Source organism: Lissotriton vulgaris, chromosome 1_1 (assembly GCF_964263255.1).
Source record: "Lissotriton vulgaris chromosome 1_1, aLisVul1.2, whole genome shotgun sequence".
In the NCBI taxonomy this organism is placed as follows: domain Eukaryota; kingdom Metazoa; phylum Chordata; class Amphibia; order Caudata; family Salamandridae; genus Lissotriton; species Lissotriton vulgaris.
The window spans coordinates 1277910454-1277934483 of record NC_141685.1 but is presented as its reverse complement, the minus strand read 5'-3'; the positions used below and the strand labels follow the sequence as shown (position 1 = coordinate 1277934483).

Sequence of the window (24030 nt, the reverse complement as noted above, 5' to 3'; positions counted from 1 at the left end):
TGTTTAATTTATACATCTACCCTCTAATTTTTATGTTACAGCAGCTCGAGGTCACGGTGTTCAATTACGCCGATGACCTCCAGCTAATTTTCAACCTTTCCCATTCCCCTTCCTCCTCCCAGAACGTCCAGTCCGTCATGTTGCTCATCCAGGACTGGATGAACTGCAACCACCTCAAACTCAATCCAGACAAGACGGAGTTAGTCTTGACTGGAGGTGGTTGCAGTCCCTGGTCCCCCTCCCACTGGCCTTCCTCACTTGGTGTCCCCCCGCTTCCTGTTCCCAAGGTCAAAACCCTTGGCATTTTCCTCAACCCTTCACTTTCCGTTCACTCTCAGGTTTCCTCAGTTGTTTCTTCTTGTTTCTTCTCCCTTAGAACTATCAGGAAGATCTCTCGCTTTTTCTCCCTGCCTGCGTTAAAAATCATAGTGATGGCCATGGTGCTCTCGCGCCTTGATTATGGTAATATCATCTACAATGGCGCCCCAGCCTACGCCATTCGCCGATTGCAGCTTGTGCAGAACCAGGCGGCTCGCCTGATCCACGGCCTGCCTAAATTCCATCGAGCTACCCCCCTAATGCAGGCACTGCACTGGCTGCCGGTGAAAGAGCGTGCCCTGTTCAAACTCGGCTGCACCCCCTTCCAGGCCAAAATGGGCACCGCTCCGGAGTTTATCTGCTCCGCCATCAAACCCTACTCACCTGGCAGAGAGCTCCGCTCCTCCCATCAGGCCCTGCTAACCATCCCCCGTTTTCGCAAGAAAAAGGCCGGAGGAACAAAATTTGCAGTTCTCGCTCCTGCGTTCTGGAACTCCCTCCCGACAGAACTCCGATTGACTTCCTCCTACATAGAGTTCCGGAAGGGTCTTAAAACTCTGCTTTTTTCCCAAGCCTACAAGGTCTGATCCCCCTCCGCTCCTGCCATCCCTCTCGCAATCCTAAAGCGCCAAGAAACTGCATGGTGGCAGAGAGCTATATAAATGTTTTTAAATTCAAATTTTAAATCTTTGGAGCCATTTGACGAATCTTCACGAAGTTTTCTACATGAAGTGCTCCGGTGATTTTAATTGTGCAGGAAAAGTATCAGGAAGATCCGTGAAGCGGGGTCGAGAAAAGGGGGGGGGGGAGTGTTTTCCACTTTAACTCCCATAGAGTCTTTTGACACGCCTGAACTACTGGACGGTATTACACCAAATTTGGCAGAAAGGTAGCTTTTGGTTCGCCGATTACCCTTTCAGATATTTGGTGTAAATTTGCTCAGTAGTTTGTGAGAAATTGAAGGAAATCCAAATTTGAACATCTAAGCTTGCGAAGCCTTCTTGAATAATACCAAGTTTGTGCAGAGATATGCAGAGTTTGATTGGCTGCCAACACTTCAACCAGAAAGTGTTGGCAGCCATCTTAGGACGTCCACCAGTCCCCCCTCCTACCCCCAAAAAAAACACGCAAAAAAAATGAAAATGGGGCAGAGTGCGAATACCCAAACTCCTTAGCCTTGGTCTTGAGGTCCCCCTGGCAGGGCTAAAAGGTATTTAAAATACATACGGACCAAATAACAGAAATTCTCAAATGTGTGGCAACAATTGAAAAGAAAAACACGTGCAGTCTCCTGCACTTGTTTCTCTTTCAGCCCCGAGTTGACCAGGTCCTGGAGACATTTCTTTTATTAACAAATGGGGAAAGGGAGTGGTCCCAAGTCCAGTTTGGACCCCGGGGACCACCACCTCCCCAGTGCTTTATTTATTCGGAGGGGGTCGCACAGACCCCTCCTGAAGTCTTCAAAAGCCCCGGGGACCACCACCACCTCCCTGGGGCTTAACAGTTATACAGGAGAGGGGCTGCTCAGATCCCCCTCCTACTTTCTAAGTACCCCAGGGCCCGCCACCTCCCTGGGGCTTATTAGTTATACAGGAAGGGGCGCTCCGAGCCCCTCCTACTTTCTAAATGCTTTGACAGCTCCCGCTGAGCAAAATCAAACACTCTGCTTCCAAGCAAGTGGGCACTGTCAAAGTGCTCCTACTTCCTGGAAGCGTAGTTCTTTTCCAGGGGATCCTCATCAATAGTCATAAGCACTAGAATATTCCCGCCCATGTGCGGGACCCCGGAAACACAATCATATATGTGACCCACATATATGTATATATATATATATATATATATATATTTTTTTTTTTTTTTTTAAAGCAAATGCAGCCTTACACACACTAGAGCTGAATAATGTTGTAAGGACATTATATCATAAAGAATACATTAGAAACCGGGAAAAACAACAGCAGAACATGTTTAAAAACTGTTTTAATGCTGTGCTTAGCATTTAGTACCAACTCTCAGATAGGACTGAAAGCATTGACAGCTCCCAGGCTGCATTGCAAAAAACATAGCCTAAAAAGGCTGAAAAGCTAACTCATAGCAACATAGAAATAAACTGGCACCGTGTCTTTAAGGCAGTCATGACCCCCAGCTTCCCATCATGCCTCAGGGATGACAGTTAGGTCAGTTGTTCTTTCCGGCTCCTTCAGGAAGGATCCTGGTTACACAGCTCCACTTTTTTGGAAATGTTTGACTTCGACGTCTTTCATCTTTTTAAGTAAGGTTCTGTCTTTTTTTGACAGTTTTGATCATTTTTTTCTCTCAAAATGCCATCTCTTTTTAACCCCTGCCCTTCTTGTAGAAAAAAGGCCAGGTCAGACTCTTATGAGGTCTGTATTCTTTGTTTACCTAAGGACCATGTCCCCAAGACTTGTCCTCATTGCCAGTCCCTATCCAAAAGGACTCTAAAAGACAGAGAAATGATCCGTCTTCATGGGCTGGCAGAAAAGGCGTCTTCCAGAGGCAGGTCGCTGTTGAGGAAGGGCTCCAAGAGGTCGAGATCTCCATCCAGAAGCAAAGTCCCTCGCTCTTCTGCTTCAGCGCCGGGCTCGGCGCTGAAAAATCTACCACCGGTAAGTCATTTGTCCAAGAAAAGACCATCGACGGCAGGCTCGCCGTCGAGAAGACATCGTCATTCAGGTACGTCGTCAACGTCGAAGAATCGTGATTCTCCGCCGTCGTCAACCTGGCGACGATCGGCGTCGAGGAGCAGAAGCCCTCCGCCATCGTCAACTCCACCATGATCGGCGTCGAGGAGTAACAGCCCTCCGCCAAATCAACCCGGCGACAATCGGCGTCGAGGAGCAGAAGTCCCCCACCGTCGTCAGTTCGGCGTCAAGGGCGGGTACCTCTCCATCGTCATCAGTCCATCGACGTCGATGGTCAGGAGTCCTCCACCGGCGTCAACCTGGCGACGATCGGCGCTGAGGATCGGAAGCCCTCCACCGTCGTCTCGACGACTATCCGCATCGAGGATTGGAAGCCCTCCGCCGTCGTCTCAGCGACGATCAGCATCGAGGAAGAAGAGCCCTCTGCCGGCGTCAACACAGTGATGATCGGCGTCGAGGAACAGAGGCCCTTCGTCTTCGTCAGCACGGCGACGTTCGGCGTCGAGGAGCAGAACCCCTCCGCCGTCATCGGCTCATCGACGTTAGACGCCGAGACAAAGGCTGCAAGGTACTTGACGTCGAGGGACAGAAAGTCGACGTCGGTAAAGGTTCCAACACAAGGCCGGACGTAGACGTCGAGAGGGAGGTCCAGGTCGGCATTGAGAAGTGCTCAGTCGGAACAGGTTACACGTCCGACGTCAAGACCCACATCAGTGAGGTCTGGAGAAGGATCTGTGGTTCTAGTGACAGAATCAGCATCACAACACTCATCTTCTCACTCTTCAAGACATTCTTCAGCGGGGCATTCTCCATCTGCCTCACCAGAAAGGCATTCAGGCAGACCAAGTCCTAGATCTCCTTCGCAGCACAGGGAGGCTTCGCCTGCTGTTCATTTGTCCCCGAGATGGCTCCTTCCCTACATCATTGGAGTAAAGATACAGGATCATCCTTACAGATGCAAGAATAGGCCAGTCCTCTTCATAGATCACCTCCGCAAAGATTGGTGCAGGAAGTGGATAGATCGCCCTCGCCCAGACGTGGAGAACGTGCGGGCAGGTCACGGGAGCGCAGAAATAGTTCCCATCGCAAAAGGAGAAGGTCACCTACGTGGTCTTCCTCTTCCACTGAATCCTCTAAGAGGGACCATTCACCCACTCTATCGGATAGCCCTTTGTCAAAAGTATCACCGATAAATGACATTAACACATATCATGATGTGCTTCAGAAAGGGGCTCAGAAGCTGAACATCGAAATGTCTATTCCTCAGGTGGCAACAAGTTATTTATGAGACTCTACATCAGAGAGCAACTTCTCTTCCGTTGCTTCCTCTGGTTCCCGGTCTTCGGGAACCTGTGATGGACATTTTCCTCACACCAGCTACGATTAAGGCTGCACCAGCGAGGATTCAAAAGAAATACAAGCCGGCAGCAACAGACCCTGTGTTCTTGAAATCCGATCCGGCTGCGGACTCTATTATAACTGCGGCAGCGAGGAAAACTCCTGCAGTAGCTGCGTCTTCGTCAGTCCTGCCGGATAAAGAAAGTAGGTCCCAGGACTATTGGGGACAGAAGGTTTGCGGGTCTGCAGCATCATCGCTCAAAGTCTCTAGTGCAGCAGCCTTATTAGGTCGCTATGACAGAGCCTTATGGGACACCTTGGACCGCTTCAAGGAAAATTTACCAAAGGAAGATCAAAGGGATTTTGAGGTCATCAGGAAAGGGTCGCTTGTTGCCAACCAAGTGATTAGCACTGCAGCGGATGGTGCTACATTGTGGGTGCACTCATATGCGCATGGAATTTGCGCCAGGAGATCCTCCTGGTTGACACTAACAGCTCTCAAGCCAGATGCTCAACAGAGGATCTTAAATCTCCCTTTTTCTGGCTCCTCCCTGTTTGGCACCCATGCAGATGAGGAGATGGGTAGGATGAAAGCCGAGCTCGATACCCTCAAAGCAGTTGGATTGGAGAAGAAAAACATTTTTAAACGACGATTCAGACCCAACCAACGCAAGGGCTACCAACAGAGGGTTCAAACCCCTCAATGGTCCCAGAACAAAAACCAAGGCAAATCGAAGTCTCAAGGCCGTAAGTCCAACAGAGGTAGAGGAGGTCCTCAGCAACAGTCCTCTAACACGGCCAGATCGGCAGGGAAGCATGGAGCAGGGGTTTCCTCCCGCGCCGTTGCCCACACCAGTGGGAGGAAGTGCTTCACATCATCTGGAAGAGTGGTGCAGCATAACAAAAGATCGTTGGGTGCTCAGTATACTGCGCAGTGGATACGCACTATGTTTCCGTGTGCCTCCAAAGGACATTCCTCCGGAAAGATCTCATCCTCACCAGTTAAAGTTGCTTCAGCAGGAAGTGGTAACCCTTCTGCGAAAAAAGGCCATAGGAGAGGTTCCTTCCACGCAGCAAGGTAAGGGAGTTTACTCCAGGTATTTTCTTATGCCCAAAAGAGATCAGAAGCACAAATTCGGGCCTATCCTGGACCTTCGCTTGCTAAACAAAGTCATTGTGAAGGAAAAGTTTCACATGTTGGCCCTTTATCAAATATGTCCACATCTACAAGCAGGAGATTGGATGTGTTCGGTGGACCTCCAAGATGCTTACTTCCATATACCTATAATTCCACTTCATCGCAAATACTTTCGATTCGTGGTCAGCAGCAAGCATTATCAGTTCAAAGTCTTACCCTTCGTACTGAAATCTGCTCCACGAGTCTTTACCAAGTGGATGGCAATGGTGGCGGCGGCCCCACACAAAAAGGTCTGTTTGTCTACCCTTACTTAGACGATCGGCTCCTCAAAGGGCCATCTCCTCAAAAAGTACTGAATGATTTTCAAGTCTGTCTGAATTTGCTCCGCAGACTAGGGCTTCATGTGAACATGGAGGAGTCAGTTCACTGGCCCACCCAGACAATCCATTATATGGGCTCAACTCTGGATTCAAACAAAGGAATAGCGTTTCCTTCGGAGGAGAGACTTTCTTCAATGCAGCAGAAGTGCAAAGCTTTGCTACAGACAGATCGCTCAAGAGTCCGGCAAGTGGCATTCTCGGCTGGGATGAATGGCCTCTTGCATATTTCTCATTCCCAACGCCAGGCTGAGAATGAGACTGTTGCAGCAAGGTCTAGAAGACAAGTGGGACCAAGCAACGGGTCGCTAGGAGGACCGAATTGTGCTCTCTCAAGCAGCAAAGTCTTCCATTATGTGGTGGACTCTGCGGCAGAACCTATTGATGGGAGTCCCTTTCCATCAACAAGTTCCAGTGCAATCGTTGATAACGGATGGATCTCTGCAAGGATGGGGGCACACATGGGGTGCCTTCAGATGCAGGGCCGGTGGTCCACAAAAGAGCAGTCCTACCATATTAACATGTTGGAGCTATGAGCAGTCCATTTTGCTCTGAAAGCTTTTTGGCCATCGATCACATCCAACTCGATCCTGATCCAAACAGACAACACGACCACCATGTATTATCTAAACAAAGAGGGTCGTACGCGCTCTCGCCCTCTATCCCTGGAGGCTCAAGTGATCTGGCACTGGCTTCTGGCTCGGAACCTCTCCATCGTGGCAGTGCACCTTCCAGGGGAGCAAAACGTGCGAGCAGACGCGTACAGTCAGCACTTCGAAGATCAGCCAGACTGAGTGCTACACGACGAGGTGGTGGTAGATATTTTCCAGGAGTGGGGTCGTCCATCAATAGATTTGTTTGCTGACGACAAAAACAAAAAATGCCACACCTTCGCATCCAGATTCCACCGTCCAGGGACAAGGAGAAATGCACTTTTGATAGATTGGTCAGAGACATTTGCATACGCCTTTCCTCCTCTGCCTCTGATCCTGAAGGTGGTGTCCAAGCTCATCAGATCCAACGTGAAGATGATTCTGATAGCTCCAGACTGGCCGCGTCAGTGGTAGTACCCGGACCTTCTGCAGTTGTCGGTACCCCCCCCCCCCCCCCCCCCCCTCCACGCGAGCCTTGTACGCTTTTGAGTGGAAGAGATTCTACCTATGGTGTGTTCATAATCATTTTGATCCTACAAAAGGGCAGGAGGAGGTCATTCTTCCTTACCTCCTTTATTTAGCCAAAGCGGGTTTGAAATATTCCTCGATCAGGGTTCAATTGCCAGCCATTACGGAATACAGAAAATCCCCCAACCAACCTTTTATTTCCCAGTTGCAGGTGGTTAAGGATTTCCTACAGGGGTTGAAGAAAGTGTATCCCCCGGTTCGAACTCCTTCTCCTCCTTGGGAATTTAATCTGGTGCCGTCTAGATTGATGGGTCCTCCTTTTGAGCCCATTCATAAAGCCACATTGCAGCACCTGACATGGAAGACCGCTTTCCTGGTGGCAATAATGTCAGCGCGCAAAGTAAGTGAGATCCAAGCGCTGTGTGCTAAAGAGCCATATACTGTGGGTGGGGGAGGGGGGGTGGGGGGGGGGTCCTCATGGCCAAAATTGGCTTCCATTAAATTTCAGCCAAAGCCTGGTGGATGGAGTCCCCGGGCTGTTGTGGCCCTGATGTTCATTTCAAAGAAATTAAACCTCAGAAGGAAGCACTTACAAATATAACCATAGCAGGTGCCCCAGCAGAAGCCAGAAACTCCACTTCTGTAAAACAATAATAATTCTAACTCTTGGGATGGCAAAGGCAAATAAATTGTGTTTTCTCTGCAATTCCATATTGAAAAATGATCTAAAATACTTCATGGAGGTGAAAGCATTGTTGAGCTATTGGAATCAATCAGTAGTGACCGTGATGAGTGGGTCCTTTTTTGTCCTTACCTGGCGAGAGTAGAGTCCATCATTCTCCCTTTAAATTGCTACAAGTATTAAGATTAGGGCTCCCGGTTTTATGGTATTTATTTTTTTGCCATTTCCGTCTGTATTTATCCATATTTATTTTTTTGACATTTTTTCTGTATTTATCCACATTTATATTTGCCACAAGCAAAAGAAAATGCTACAGCTAGTATTTTTCCACATTTATTTAAACTGAAAACACAGCGAAAATAAAATGCCTTTCTACACTTTAAGTTGAAGGTATTGAGTAAACTTAGTGCTGCACTACTTCTATAACATACAAGAAATGCATTGCATTTGTTAGCATCACAGTATTAATTGATCCAACTTTCGAGTGCCATGCTACATACATTAGCGCCAATTCCCACAGTAAAAACGTCTGCATTTTTCATAGCAATTATTTTTAATGTTACCTTACTGGTGCTTTCATAGCCACAGTTCATTCAGGGCCCCTGTTCTCTTTTAAACTGCTTGACATTGGATTACAAATAAAATCAAACAGCCTTGAGCACACCAAGCAAGTACTAAAATCTACAGATCTGGATGTGCCCACAATGTTGAACCCCCACTGATTTTTAATTGCTGGACATCGAAACTGGCTGACTGGGGAAATCTCCTCTGCTACAATCTACAGGTGCTAAGTGAGTTACTCGCCTCAGACACTCCCTTTGTGGTACACATGTCATGTTCAAGGCGACGGCCCATTGTCATTCTAAATGTGATAATCACCTGATGTCAGAATGACAATGGGCTGTCCACAGCCTGTGCGAGGGTGGGGAGGGGCTGATGCATCCCATGGAGTTCCTAAGAGAGATGTGAAGTGTGAGCTGGCCCCAAGAACTTTTGAACTCCAGGGACTTATCACAGGGGAACAGCAGTTTGCTAAAAACAAAAGACAACCGTAAAAGGAATGATGCTGCTAAAAACTGGGGAAACAAGTCATTGGAGGTGCATTAGTATGCATTAACAAGCCTCCCCCACCTACTCCCTTAACTCAGACTGCGAGCAGGGACGGTGGCTTCTGCTCTGCAGATCCTCCTCAGCTCAGAAGCCCTCCAAAGTCTGATATTTATTTCGGTTTTCGAAATGCTTTCAGGCCAACTCAGTGATGCGATTCCCCTGCAGAAGGAGCACTATTTTTAGATCAGTTTGCAAATCGAGACTAAAATGTAATAAAGAAGGAAATATCCTTAATGTGCGCCGAGGTGTGCTTTCTCACTGATTAACACATGCCAGAAGGTAACCTCATCCATGCACAGTTTTACTAGTATTTTACAGTTTTTACATATAAATACAGACAAATGAAAAATAGTTTTCCGTCTGTATTTATATGTAAAAATCCGTTTAAACGGAAAACCGGGAGCCCTAATTAAGATTTACTAATCACTTGTTAGCTTTGCAGTTTCGCCCGCCCACCTTAGTAGTATGCAATGTCTTCCTACCTTTTGCTAGGATGATGGACAGCTTAACAAGCGGCCCTCCCAGTGTGTTTCCTGACAATTTTGGTGAGGCGTCCTTGAAGCTGAGGAATATGAGGATGTCTCCACCAAATTAAGAAGCACCTGCTTCATATAGTTAAGAAGAAAGACCCTTGTTAGGTGACTATTTACCTCTTTATAGTCGTGTTGTCTTCATAGGAGAATTTATCACATATTTTTGGATAAAGACACACCAGGAACAATCAGATTGTCAAAACACAAACAATGTCATTGGTGACATTTCCTTGTGCTCCATTACGCAGCTGTAGTGTAGAATACGTACTGGACATTTACCCAAGGAGATAGCACTTAGTAATAAACTAGTAGAAAGTACTCCACTTGGAAAGATATTTTGTGCAAAACTGTCGAGTCTTGTTGGATTAAGTCACATACAGACACTGATACACCCACTCAGACTCTCACACACCCACTCACAGACACTCGGACACTGATATACCCTCTCACACACTCACTCAGACACACAATCAAATAGACCAACTCAGACACCCACTCACATTTGCACTCACACTAACAGCCACTCACATACCCAGTCAGACACTCACACACCCACTCAGACACCCACTCACACTCATTCAGACTGACTCATTCTCATGGAGTCACTTACAAATCCACTGAGGCACTCATGCACTCACACACTCTTTCTCACAGGGTATAGTTGGGAAATAGAATTTTAAAAACCGTTGAAATTCACTGAGAAAACTAAAGGTTACAGGGACGTTATAGTTAGGCTGACATTTCACTCGTACAAAGCCATAGCATTTCAGCATTTATAGTTACCTCGGCTAGCTCTAACATAATCCCCTGCAGTGCACTGCATTAGTTTAAGTGCCCATGGGAGGGGGTGGTCCCCGGGGCTGCGGGAGGGCTGTGTAGGGGCCCCGCATTTAAGATTTTCCCTGGGGAGGAGGGCACGCGGGGCTGTCACAGGACTACCCCATGCATACATTAAAACCAGTGCCCCAGGGAGTTGGCGGTCCCTGGGTCAGCCATATGCCATTGGAGGACCCGTGTACCCCCTCCTGCCTATATTTGCTCCTTCCCCTGGGACCTAGCCCACCAAGGGGCTAAACATTAGTGGAGCATGGGAGCCAGAAATAATTTTTTTGTTCAGCAGGAGCCACGGATCCAGCATGGTTCCCAATGAATAAAAATAAAATAACGCTTTCCTAGGGGGTCAGGGTATTCCTACACTGCCCCCTTTCCTTCTTTTTTAAAATATTTTTTATGGGACTCGACTGAAACAGAGTCCCAAGATGGCTGCCAACACTTCCTGATTGAAATGTTGGCAGCTAATCAGATTTCAGCACAGGGGACTGTCAGATTGGTTTCCATTAATATTTCCTAATCTACTTAACGCAATTACGCCAATTTACAAAACGGTCGCTTTCTGGACCAACAGTTAAGTTTTAAACAAATTTGGTGTAATTCCATTCAGTGGGTGAGGCTTTAGTCGTGTCTAAAAGCTCGCTGGAAATTTACATGGGGGTATTTAATTTTGAGACCCCCCCCCCTTTTCCTGCTTGATGAATCGCCACAAAAATTTCAAGACAACAGCTGATGTGTCATACTACTTTTGAAAATTTCAAAAGGATTCATCAAACAAAATCAGTTATCAAAACACTCTTCCTATGGAAACTAGGTTGGAACTACAACTACCTATTAGCGAATGCCAGTATGTAATTATATATATTATCAAGATCCTTAATAACAACGATCTCAATCTGCACTTCTCAGGCTCGGTAAGTCCGGTGAGAGCGGAGTACCTAGACCTGAGAGTGTACATTGAAAACAATCAGATGCATACCACCCTGCATAGAAAGGACACTGCTGGCAATTCTACACTCTTTGCCAGCAGTAGTCATCCCACCCCACTCAAGAACAGCATTCCCTACGGAGAACTCCTGAGGATCCGTAGGAACTGCTCCAAGGATTCCGATTTCGAGGTGGCCGCCTCGGAGTGCATAGAAAGATTTTCCATGAGGGGGTATGGTACCACCTTACTTTCTAAGACCCTCAAAAAAGTAAGGAAGATGCAGAGATCGCAACTGTTGGCTACGGAAAATCCTATAGTGGGTAGGAACAGAAACTCCAAAAAAAGTGAAGGCAAATTCAGACTCATCACTCCTTATTCCAAAGGGGCGAGGGATCTGAAAGCTATGTTAGCTAAGAATTGGAACATTTTGAAAACTGACAGTGTTCTTGCAGATGACCTACCAGCCTACCCCTTAATTACATTCAGCAGGGCTAGGTCGCTCAGTGACATGCTTGTCTCAAGCCATTTTAGGAAACCATCACCTAAAGGTAACTCCTTGAAGCGGATGGCAGGCTTTTTTCCTTGCGGCCACTGCAAGGCTTGCAGTGGCAGCAAACGGGTGCTATCATTTGAAATACCAGATACCGGGATGAAAGCGCCCATAAAGCACTTCATTACATGTAGTTCCCAGTTTGTGGTCTATTGCTTGATCTGCCCGTGTGGCTTACGCTACATCGGCAGTACGATCAAGGAGCTCAAACTGAGGATCCTGGAGCACCAACGGGCGATCGAGAAAGTTGACACCTCATATCCGGTCGCCCGGCACTTTGCAGACGAGCATAGCAAAGATCGTAAATTACTCCGATTCTTTGGCTTGGACATGGTTCCACCAAACGTAAGAGGAGGTGATAGGCTGAGACGACTCCGCAGACTAGAGTCCAGGTATATTGTAGATCTCTCCACGAAACAACCTGGTGGGCTCAACAGCGGGGAGGAACTAGCATATCACTTGGGCAAGTAATGATATGGGATGATTAGAGCGTTTGTTCCTATAGGTAGCCATACACACTGTGATGAAAATCCATCTGAAAGAGGTTTGCACCATGGGACAACCTCTACCTTCACATATATGGACTCTGCAAGATCAGTAACATCTCTCCCACTTTGTTTGGATGACAGTCTTCAAATCATAAGATCTATGAACCGGACTTATGAGTTTCTGTACAACCTGTATATCTGTATATATGCCTTCTGAATTACTATGTAGTATTTGCAACATTTATACATCTTTGCCCCCTGATGAAACCGAGTATGGACTACCATGGATATGTGTATATACCCAGAGATACTTCATCCCAAATGATATATACAGACACTATATACGTCAAGTGTGTGATTCCGCTTGTAGATGTACTTGTAAATAATTGGGTGATAGGTACAACTTTGGGTGTATAGGTGTGTCTGTGACTTTGGTATCTCCATCTTGACAGACAACTATGCACTCAATCTCCAATTTCATCTTCACTACGATACACACGTAGAAATGGTTTAGTCCGACTCTATCCATGTAAATAGTGTAAATAGACAATTCCTTTGCAAGCTTTAGGAATTCAAAAGAGTTTTTTCCTGTTATATATCCTGTAAACAGCATTATTTATGAACCGTGATGAATTATCACAAAATGTTTGGTTTATTGACTGTTACAGGACAGGTACTATTTCTAATTTAATTTTGATTCTCTTTTTGATTCCTCTTATCCTCTACTTTTTGCTTTCATGTGCTTGAGAATTTATATGATTTCTTACATGTTTTCTTTGCACTGATGTGACCATATTAGCATTGTAGATACATGCCATAGGACACTTGCCGATCCACGGCTTTATTTTCAACCATGATCACTTCATGTTAAAATCAGTACTTGACCCTTGGAGAGAACACCATTCCAAGATGGCGCCCACAGTGGCGTAAGGGTTGTAGTCCTATGTCCATGACAATGCCTATGGTTTGTGTGTATGTTTATAACATGGACTGTTAGATGTGGACGAATGACACACTGACGAAGGCTCACGCCGAAACGCGTCTGTGCTTTTCCCTTTTCCCTCTAATTAAAACCCTGGTCTGACTTTGCTCCGCGAGTGCTGCCTCTTTCTTTTTGACTTTGGGAGAGTCGAGCGTAATATATATATATATATATATATATATATATATATATATATATATATATATATATATATATATATATATATATATATATATATATCCTAAGTAGATGACGGCAGCTCTTGCCTACCCTTTACAATGGCATACATCTAACTGCTCAAATTGTAAACTAGACATGGCAATTTTAACTTGCGTAATTCCTTCATTAACTAATGATATTAAACAGCAGTCAGAGTTTATAAGATGGCAACTTGTGGAAGAAGAACTTCTAACTTGAGAATAGGTATGTACAATGAACAAAGGATGTTCCTATAATTAATCTGTTCAACATCAAAAGTATACAAACTCACTCGTTCAGGAACCTTTATTGATCAGATAAGTGCAAGGAGGATAAATACCTTGGTCACCCTAGCGGTGTTGCCAAAGTCAGATTTCCTGCCTTCAGCTTTGCTTAAATACTTCGTATCTGAAAGTCACGTCCTGTCATTGTTTATCCCCACAGGTGCTGCAGTCAGCAAAGGAGCAGATCAAGTGGTCCCTGCTCCGGTAATGTTCCTGTGTGTTCATGCTGGAGATGTATTTCTTGTGCCGAAGAACCATTCCATTCCTCTGTCACTGTTTTGATTATTTCTTTTATTCTGTATTGTCTTAAAAGTTCTATTTATGCAATAACGGACATACAATTTTACTGTATGTAAAGTACCAGGCTGCTGAAATTTGTGAGGCTTTTGCATCACAAATAATGACCTAATGCAAGAGGGCATTTTGGGATTGTAAAATTCAAATTGTTTTGCGCACCCAAAAAAAATGTAATTTAGTATGTTTACAAAACAATGACTGGCCCAGTTTGCGGTTATAATGGATACCAATCAACTGGGCTGTGCCTGACTAACTTTAATTATGGAATCTCTTTATGGAGCTTTCTTCCATGGTTAATGTTTTTGTTCTCTTAAGGCAGTGAACTCTGCGGTTAACCATGTTGATCCTTTGCTGGCTTGTAACATTTCCAGCTCTTAATGGTTCTTCTCACTTGTGCCATAGGGTTCCTTTTAAAACTGAACCTTTGAGGTATTACATGTCGAATTGCTCCAGTCCCTACGTACCTTCTGTAACATGTTCAGTCTCCTGCCCCCTAAGGAATTGTTTTCTTGCTCAGTCATAGTAAGCAGGAGTGTCGCTATGAAATTTAGACACTTACCTTTCCACAGTTTGCTTCACTGGGATTACTGTACAACACAAGTCCACTTCTGTGACTGCCAGATCAGGGAACAGGCACTTAAGCAGAGAATTGTATCTTTATCTTGCAATGTTTTCATACCTCCTCACTGAGTTTTTCTCAATCAGTAATCTTTAGTACCTAAGGCTCAGCAAAGGTCTGCAAAGCTTTTCAGCTTTAAGGCTGTCTGACCTGCATTAATTGCATGAAGAGAGGCTCTTGCGTTCAGGAAATAGGATAATCGAAGGTATTGACAAAAGGACAGAGAATCGTATATTGCTGAGAGTGCCTGATTTCATTAAGTGTAGCTGAATAGCTCAAATCTTTTATCTTAGTACTTGAAGTTACCAATGTCTGGTGGCAGCTGAATTAGCCACATCACAGAAAACCCGAATGACTCCATTAGTGTTGCATCGTGGGATCAGGCGGGCTTCGTACGATTTGAAACACTGCACAAATGGCATCAATCAGAATCTTCTCAGCAACACTCCCAGACCAACAAGAGTCCATTGTAGTTGTAAAAGTTGTTTATTTAAAATAAAGTTACCCTATATGTGTCTTATCTATACTTGAGAAAGTGTGCAAGTATCGAAGGAAGAGTTTGCGAAGTTGGATAAAAAGAAGAGTTTATATTCATGACTACCGATTTACTCCACTCCACCGGGTGAAAATGTGGAAAGGGGGAACTTCAGTCATGTATTCAATCTCGTTTTCAAAGGACCAGATTTCCAGCATTCATTCTGTATTTCCATGCCTACTATGCTGAGCCTGTTGTTGGAACAGAAGAAAGGTTCATGCTGTCCATTTTTAACTTGTATGTAAAAGATTCAAGTAAATAAATCTTTGACACTGTGTGCTGAATTTAATCTGGGATGAAGTTCTGATGGAATAAAAACAAGTAAAAAAATGCGTGTATAAAATTATTTCTACTTACTGCTTTTGTCACCTTCATATGACCCTACTGTTACAACTTACCTTGTCTACGGACCTCAGGGACAGTTACTTGCAAAAGGGCAGGGCAACCTGCGGTATGAAGTTTTAGTGGTATGATGGTATCTTGTAAACTATTGCTGGCAATACGTGTTCTGGATTTCTCTCCCGAACATGGCCAGAGAGAGAGTTTCTAGACACTCTGGTCAGAAAAGCAAGGTGCATATCAAGGTAATGGTAAGCCTTGTGACACTCACAGGAATATTTAGTGCTCCCAAATTCTCTTTATGTTATCATGAATAGACACACTCAAGAACACCAGGAATATATTTTTTTAAATTTATCAAAATCAAAAGCCTGTTTTAATGTACATAATATAAATAGTGGTTACTGTGAAAACAAACAAGATAATGGCAAAATTATGTCAATAGAACAGAAAATGTTGTAGTTTGAAAATAATTATGTAACGCAACTAGTGCTCATGTAAATCTCTCTGATACCAGATACCTTCGGGTCAAGTTTGGGCTATATAAAACTCCTTAAAAAAATATATGTATATATATATATATTTAGTCTACATTAGTGTTCCCGTCTCCTCTGCTACGTAAACGGATCTTTTTCTGTGAGTGCCCTAGATGGCCTTGCTCAAACCAGCATGCCTTTTATTTTTTTCATAACAAAGAAATGATGCGTAGTATAGAGACTTTAGTTTCTGTCTTTATGCCACAGTGGCTGTATTGGTATTCGAAAATATGTCTGTCGTAGGTATAGAGGTGCCTCTTTGTAAATTTCAGTAAGAAAATGTTATCACAGCGAAAGCTCTTGTCCGTGCGACCATCAGTCTACAATACCTAGATCGAAGTTCCTTTCTCTAGTAATGCTTCAATGCAGCTTACTGTCTGCTGGACACTGTTGAATGTTTGGTTGTTTTTCTTTTTAAATCAGCCTAAATGCTACTTTAGCTTTTCACCTTCATATGTTCTGTGAAACTTGAACTTAAACAATAACAGAGAAATCAAGTATATCAAATTCTGTGGTACCTTGTTGACTATTGTGAAACAATAACCAAAAATCTAAATATCCAGCTATGCTAGATCAAGCATATGAACTATATATTCAAATACGTTGAATTATCACATTACACTGAAACAGATTTTAATGACCTAGGCTTTTGTGCTGCCTTTTTGTGAAATAAATGAACATATATAATGCTGAAGGTGGGTACCTAAATAGAAAAATATATGAAGATTATAGCACTACCACTAGCTGAATGTGGGTGAGGCTAGTGGACTTGAGTTATCACCAGCCTCTGTTCTGCCCCCCCCCCCCCTTCCTGGCCTTGCTACAGAGGTGACCTCATTTTCTGAGGTGCTGAGAAGGGCATCTGTGGTTCTAGAATAGCTGCTCTCTTTTGTGGAAACGACACACTGACCCATTGATGGATGTACTTTATATGGGGCAAACAGAAGTAGAGCCTGTGCCTCCCTATATTGAAGCATTATATGAACTATTGGGGGCTTGGGCTAAGCCCACATGGGGCCCGTGTGGACAAGTCTATAGCGCATGGGTGGGCTTTGCATACTCCTGTCAATCAAAAAGGAGGGGAGACTAGGAGCTAGTTGAGGTCTAGTACCCGTGCTCCACGTAGTAGTATAGAACCAAAAAGTTACAGTTCCTATAGGGACACCATTACTGTCCACAGAGGAAAGGAATAGGAGAGGACAGAGGGGTCTAGGTACGGACCTCATAGATGGGAGACAATAACAGATTTTGTCTCTTGTTGCCCTCACACATCTGAGGGATGTCATGCTTCATCGTTGGGTGTTGCTCCTTGTCTAGCCAGCGCTGCAATACCCTACGGTCCCCCGATGGGTCAAATTGGCGGAGATCTTTTAATTACTCTGTATGATGAGTGAGGGTGTGAGACTTTCAGTGAAAGAGAGGGTGAATGAGTGAATAACTAAAACTGGCTAAGGGATACCTGTGGGCGTGGGAGTAGGGACGACCGTGACGCCAAGTAGTGGGGTTAAAGAAGGCTTTATTTTTATGACCCTTGCAGGTTTAGACATCAACGTTTTTCTGTTCCTCAGAGTTAGTCTCTCACGGGCGAACGCGCTGGGGTCCGTGGCGATGGTCTGCTCTTCACTTTTCTCTGTAGTGGAAGGGGGTGTGGAGGATTGCTCTTCCCTGTCTCTCCGGCAGTAGGGTTGCTCTCCGCTGTCTCAGGTTCCGGTGCATGAAAGGAAACCAACAGAAAGGGAGCCGTTAGGGTCTTGTCCTCAATGGGGCTGCACCAAGGGGTCCGGGGTATGTGAGGGAAACCCAGTGAACGTGCCTCTTTACAGTATAGTGCTCGACGTGCGTGTGAGGCGGGGAAGTAGCGGAAGGAACAGGGGTGGGAGCGGGAGAGTGGTGGGGAAGGGAACACAACAAAGGGTAGGTACGAACAGGGTCTATTTCCACTATCTACATGCTTTCGCTTCGCCTCCCCAGCCAAGCCGCCCAACGCCGCCGTACCTGTGACAGCCACACTCCTCCCTCGGGAGCGTGGCACGGCGGTCCGCAGGGTCGTTGGCCTCCTGGCTTCTCTCCGCCTTCCGTCTCTCCGTCTCCTCCGGGATGGTCCTCCGGGTCGGTCTTTTCCACGCCGGTCTTACCCGACAAACAGGACTTCCTTGTTTTGTACCAATCCCGTCACGCTGACATCACTCGGGGAGGGCCCGCCTTATCTGCTGGGAACGCCCAGTTAAAGGAGCCGTTGGTGCAGTCGTCTTCCGGATCACTCCGTCCTTCATCCCAGCGCCCTGACTGTAAAGAAGGAGTCGATGGGTAGTCAGCAGTGTGGGGATTCCACCAATCACTCGAGGTAGGCGCCCCCACCTCGTTACACTCCTCCCCCCCTGGATTCTCCCGTTTGGGGAGAACTGGCATTCTGGACAGGAAGTCAGCGTTCCCGTTGTCCCTTCCCTTCCTGTGTACCAATGTGAATGAAAACGGCTGTAGAAACAAAAACCACCTAAGGATTCTCGCATTTTGGGATCTGTTTTTCTGCATCCACTGCAGGGGGGCATGGTTCGAGAAGAGTACGAAGGTCTTACCCTCCAAGTAGTATCGCAGCTTGTCAACTGCCCAACGAATGGCTAGGCACTCTTTTTCCACCGTGGGATATTTACGTTCCCTCGGGTGGAGTTTCCGACTCACAAATAAGATGGGATGTTCCACACCATCCTCCCCTTCCTGGGACAGCACCGCGCCGATACCACTATCTGATGCATCCGTAGCCAGGGAAAACGTTTTTTCAAAGTTCGGAGGTATGAGGACCGGACTTGTTGTCATCGCTGATTTTAGTGCCTGAAAGGCGACCTGGGCCTTTTCGGATGGAGGCATCGGAAGGGTGTTTTTAACGTTTTTCTGGAGTTGGTCCGTCAGGGGACTAGACAGGTCAGCAAAATCTCTAACGAAGCGTCTATAGTAACCTATTAGGCCTAGAAACGCCCTTAGTTCCCTTTTTGTTGATGGAAAGGGGGTCTGCGTGATTGCTTTGATCTTCTCCTCCTGTGGGGCTATCACTCCCTCCCCAAGCATGAACCCCAGGTACTTCACTTTAGGGAACGCCGCCCTAGATTTTCTTGCGTTCACGTGCAATCCTGCTTCTTGTAGTGCCTTCAAGACCTTGGCCAGATGTTCCAGGTGTTCCTCCCATGTGGTGCTAAAAATGACAATATCGTCTAGATATACGGAACTATACCGGATATGGGGAGCTAACACTTTGTTCATTAGCCTTTGAAAGGTGGCCGGGGCTCCGTGTAGTCCAAAAGGGAGTACATTAAATTCAAAGAGCCCATCCACTGTTGCGAAGGCGGTTTTGTGCCGGTCCTCCTCCCTCAGGGGGACCTGCCAATAACCCTTGGTGAGATCAAGGGTCGTAATGTAACGAGCCTCCCCAATCCGTTCAATCAATTCGTCCACCCGGGGTATGTGGAACGCGTCGAAGGACGAGATAGCATTCAGTGCGCGAAAGTCCATACAAAAACGGGTAGACTCGTCTGGCTTCGGGACCATGACTATGGGTGAGGCCCAATTGCTCCTGGAAGGTCTTATCACCCCCAAGTTCAACATGTCTTGAACCTCCTTCCGTACATCGGCCCGTTTTGCTGCTGGAATACGGTATGTTCTCTGTTTTACCACCTGACCTTCCTTTGTTTTGATCTGGTGTTCTGCCAAATGGGTACGCCCCGGGGTATCCGAAAAGATGGCGGAGAAAGGGTTCAGTGTTTTGAACAGTTCCTTTCTTGCTGTATCCGTCAGCTCAGTGTTCACCGGAAGGTCCCCCAGAGTGGAGGTATGGATGCTGGAGGGCAACACAAGATGGGCGGATCGAGGAGGGGGTCCTAACCACCGCTTGAGGTGATTAATGTGGAAGGTCTGCCTCCGAGTAGGAGACATTTGCAGCCGGTAGGTTGTTCTCCCATATGATTCTAGAACTTCATAAGGCCCCTTCCATTCACTTAAACTTTTGTGTTGAAGATGGAAGGAGTACAAGGGCCCAATCCCCTACTGCTAGGGTCCTCCACTTCTTGCCCTTATCGTAGTACTGTTTCTGAACTCGTTGTGACCTTTCTAGGTTCGAGTACGCTAAATCCCTGAGCTTCCCCAGTTGAGACCTCAGTTGTTGGGTGTATTCCAGTAGACTTCTTTGCTCCGCTGCCTCCTCCCTCTCTCAGGCTTCTCTTGTGATTTCCAGGAGGGATCTAGGTTGCCTGCCATAGAGGAGCTCAAAAGGTGAAAACCCTAGACTGCTCTGTACTTGGGCTCTCACCACATATAGGGCTAGGGGCAACATCCTATCCCAATCCTTGTTTTCTGCGCTCAACAAATTTTTTTAGGATGGCTTTCAACGTCCTGTTGTACCTCTCTACGAGGCCGTCCGTTTGGGGATGGTAGGCGGACGTTTTGATGTGGCGGAGGTCCAGCAACTTGCACACCTCCTCCATCATCCGAGAAACAAAGGGGGTCCCCTGATCCGTTAGGATCTCTCGTGGGAAACCCACCCGGCAAAACAATTCCACTAGCTTTTCCGCTACGTTCTTGGTTGGGGCACTGAGGGCGAAGGCCTCTGGGAACCGTGTATTGTAATCCACCACCACGAGAGCGTATGTATGGCCTCGTGATGTACGTGGTAGTGGACCGATGAGATCCATCCCTACCCTATCCCAAGGGTTGCCTATGATTGGCAAAGGTTGTAGGGGTACAGCAGGGGGTCGGGTCATGTTCTTTTTTTGACACACTTCGCATTGTCTGCAGTACGACTCTGCCTCCTTATAGATACCAGGCCAAAAGAACAGTCGTACTATGTTCTGGGTCGTTTTCTCGGCCCCGCTGTGTCCTGCAGTGAGGTGGGTGTGGGCGTAGAATAGGATCTGCTCCCTGAATTCTTTTGGTACCACTAGCTGGGATGGATCGCCTGCTTTCCCTTCTCTGTACAACAGTTCATTCACTATCCTGAATCTGGGAAACCCCTGGGTGGGTGTGCCTTGCACGATGTGAGCCGCTTCCCACGCATTAAGAAGAGTAGGGTCGTTGGATTGGGCGAACTTAAAACCCCTATCTAACACCCATGGTTCGACCGACAGGTATGCCCCTGCCGGGTGGTCTTTAAGTTTCCTTTTAAAGAGGGACAGGAAATCAGGATTATCCACTCCTATTATCAGTTCCTCGGGTAGGGACTCCACCACCCCCACCTTCACCAGACAGGGCTCTCTACCGATTGGGTGTATGGTTATACGCGCTAGAGGATATGTTTTGACGTCACCGTGTACACATCTGATGTGCACGTCGCCATCATGGCCTATCTGGTCGGGGTGTAATAACTTTCCCTGTACTACAGATTGTCTACACCCGGAATCTAGGAGGGCTTTTACAGGTTTGCGATTTATCCGTACCCTTACATAGAATGAAGGTCCCTTTTCGGCTGTGTACATCACGGCTCTAGGTGTTTCTTCGATGGGGGCACATTCGGGCTATGTGTCCCCACTCTCCGCACTCATAGCATTGGGGTCCCTTCATAGGGGGGGGTCCTTCTGGTCGATATGGCCGGGACCTAGGGGGCTCGAGGACCGGATTATTTTTCTCCTGTTTGGCAGGTGGCGTTATAGGTTTGCCGCTCTTGTCTGTATCCCATGGGAATGTCCTGGGGGCGGCCCTATTGTAATTAGAAGCCATCTCAATGGCTTGGGCAGCCGTTAGACCTGGATGCTGTCTCAGCCATCGTTGTGTGCCATAGGGCAGGACATCCATGAACTGTTCTAGTATAATGCTGGTCATTATCTCATCCTTGGTATGGAGGTCAGGTCTTAGCCATTTCTCGGCGGCCATCTTGACTCTCAGGTACATGGTTTTTGGGTTCTCGCCCGTGATGCCTTTCTCCTTTCGGAAACGAAGTCTGTATGCCTCTGCATCCATTCCCAGATGGTCTAGAATCACCGCTTTGATATCGGCATAGGAGGAGGTACCGGAATGGTTGGCCACCTGATAGGCGGCCTGGGCCTCTCCAATCAATAAGGAGGCAAGGAAGAACGGCCATTTGTCCTCAGGCCACCCACAGGCCCTCGCTGCCCTTTCAAAGTTCAGCAGAAACGCGTCGGGGTCTTCCCCTGTCACGTATTTCTGCAGAGCCACTCCCGAGGGATGTTGTCCGCATAGTCTCGGGATGGCTGCACCTGGGGCCTGCACAACTTTGTGTAGATTGTCCATCTGTTGGGTCATGGACGTTCTGAATAGCTCTCTATCGGCATCCGCCGTGTTGATTTGCTGTCCTATCGCCCATTCCAACTTTTGTTGCCCGTCTATAAGGGTCTGGATCACCTGTTCCATGGCCATGGTCGAATCTGTGGAGGTAGATCCCACTTCTGACACCAGTGTGGGCGTGGGAGTAGGGACGACCGTGACGCCAAGTAGTGGGGTTAAAGAAGGCTTTATTTTTATGACCCTTGCAGGTTTAGACATCAACGTTTTTCTGTTCCTCAGAGTTAGTCTCTCACGGGCGAACGCGCTGGGGTCCGTGGCGATGGTCTGCTCTTCACTTTTCTCTGTAGTGGAAGGGGGTGTGGAGGATTGCTCTTCCCTGTCTCTCCGGCAGTAGGGTTGCTCTCCGCTGTCTCAGGTTCCGGTGCATGAAAGGAAACCAACAGAAAGGGAGCCGTTAGTGCTCGACGTGCGTGTGAGACGGGGAAGTAGCGGAAGGAACAGGGGTGGGAGCAGGAGAGTGGTGGGGAAGGGAACACAACAAAGGGTAGGTACGAACAGGGTCTATTTCCACTATCTACATGCTTTCGCTTCGCCTCCCCAGCCAAGCCGCCCAACGCCGCCGTACCTGTGACAGCCACACCCCTCCCTCGGGAGCGTGGCACGGCGGTCCGCAGGGTCGTTGGCCTCCTGGCTTCTCTCCGCCTTCTGTCTCTCCGTCTCCTCCGGGATGGTCCTCCGGGTCGGTCTTTTCCACACCGGTCTTCTCCACGCTCTTTTCCTTTCCGCCTCCGTCCTCTGCTCCTCTTGCTTCCGCCTCTCTCTCCACCTCCCGGGTGCTCGCACACCCGACAAACAGGACTTCCTTGTTTTGTACCAATCCCGTCGCGCTGACATCACTCGGGGGAGGGCCCGCCTTATCTGCTGGGAACGCCCAGTTAAAGGAGCCGCTGGTGCAGTCGTCTTCCGGATCACTCCGTCCTTCATCCCAGCGCCCTGACTGTAAAGAAGGAGTCGATGGGTAGTCAGCAGTGTGGGGATTCCACCAATCACTCGAGGTAGGCGCCCCCACCTCGTTACAATACCCTAAAGGCTTTTTAGGTCTCGACCTCTGCCAATGCGCTTGCGCACTGCAGATGTCGAGACAAATAGAGGTGCAACAGGGAAGCTTACCAAGAGGGCTTTGGCAGGCGGATTACGCACAGTGCATGTGCCCGTACATGCGCTTACCATTTGCTCCCCGAGCCGCATCGCATCAGAACTGCCACAGCAATGCTGAGAGCTTCAGACTTAAAAGGAATGCTCTCCCCCACCCCCCTCTGCGCAATGCCAGAGCTTGTACTTCGGGAGGCATGACATTTACCACCAGTCACTTCACGCGCTCCACAGAATCAGCCCTCCTCCCAGCGCTGCCTGTCCTTCAAAAGCAGCTTGTTCAACTTTCAAAAGAATGACGAGTCAGCCCGAGGAACAGACGGTACTCTCTCAGCTCAATCTATTTTTACACTTAAAATAACAATTTAAAACGTTTATAAAAGTATATTTTTAACATTTTCCGTGTTCCAAGAGAATACATTCGCCTCCTTTGTTAAGGTCAGACCCCAGTAACTTTATTTAAACATGCCTGCCATCTACCTCACTCTCTCTCTCACTACCTCACTCTATCTCCTCACTCTCACTCTCTCTCTCACTACCTCACTCTCTCTATCACTACTCTCTCCATCTACCTCCCTAACTCACTCTCTCTCTCACTACCTCACAACCTCACTACCTTACTCTCTCTCACTACCTCTCTCTCTCTCTCTCACTACCTCACTCTCTCTATCTACCTCACCAGCTCACTTTCTCTATCACTACCTCACACTCTACCTCACTCTCTCTATCTACCTCCCTAACTCACACTCTCACTACCTCACAACCTCATTTTACCTCACTACCTCACAC

General features: G+C 47.1%; 1 protein-coding gene across 2 annotated transcripts in view; it reads left to right on the top strand.

The window, feature by feature from the left end:
• Window positions 1-15273, top strand: part of COPZ1 (coat protein complex I subunit zeta 1) — a 234236-nt gene extending 218963 nt beyond the window's left edge. For both annotated transcript variants that reach the window (XM_086964906.1, XM_086964914.1), the window contains one exon: window positions 13699-15273. In XM_086964906.1, the coding sequence (XP_086821032.1) occupies window positions 13699-13746 (48 nt within the window). In that variant the 3' untranslated portion in view covers window positions 13747-15273. The remainder of the gene's footprint in view (window positions 1-13698) is intronic.
• The last annotated feature ends 8757 nt before the right edge of the window (window positions 15274-24030 follow it).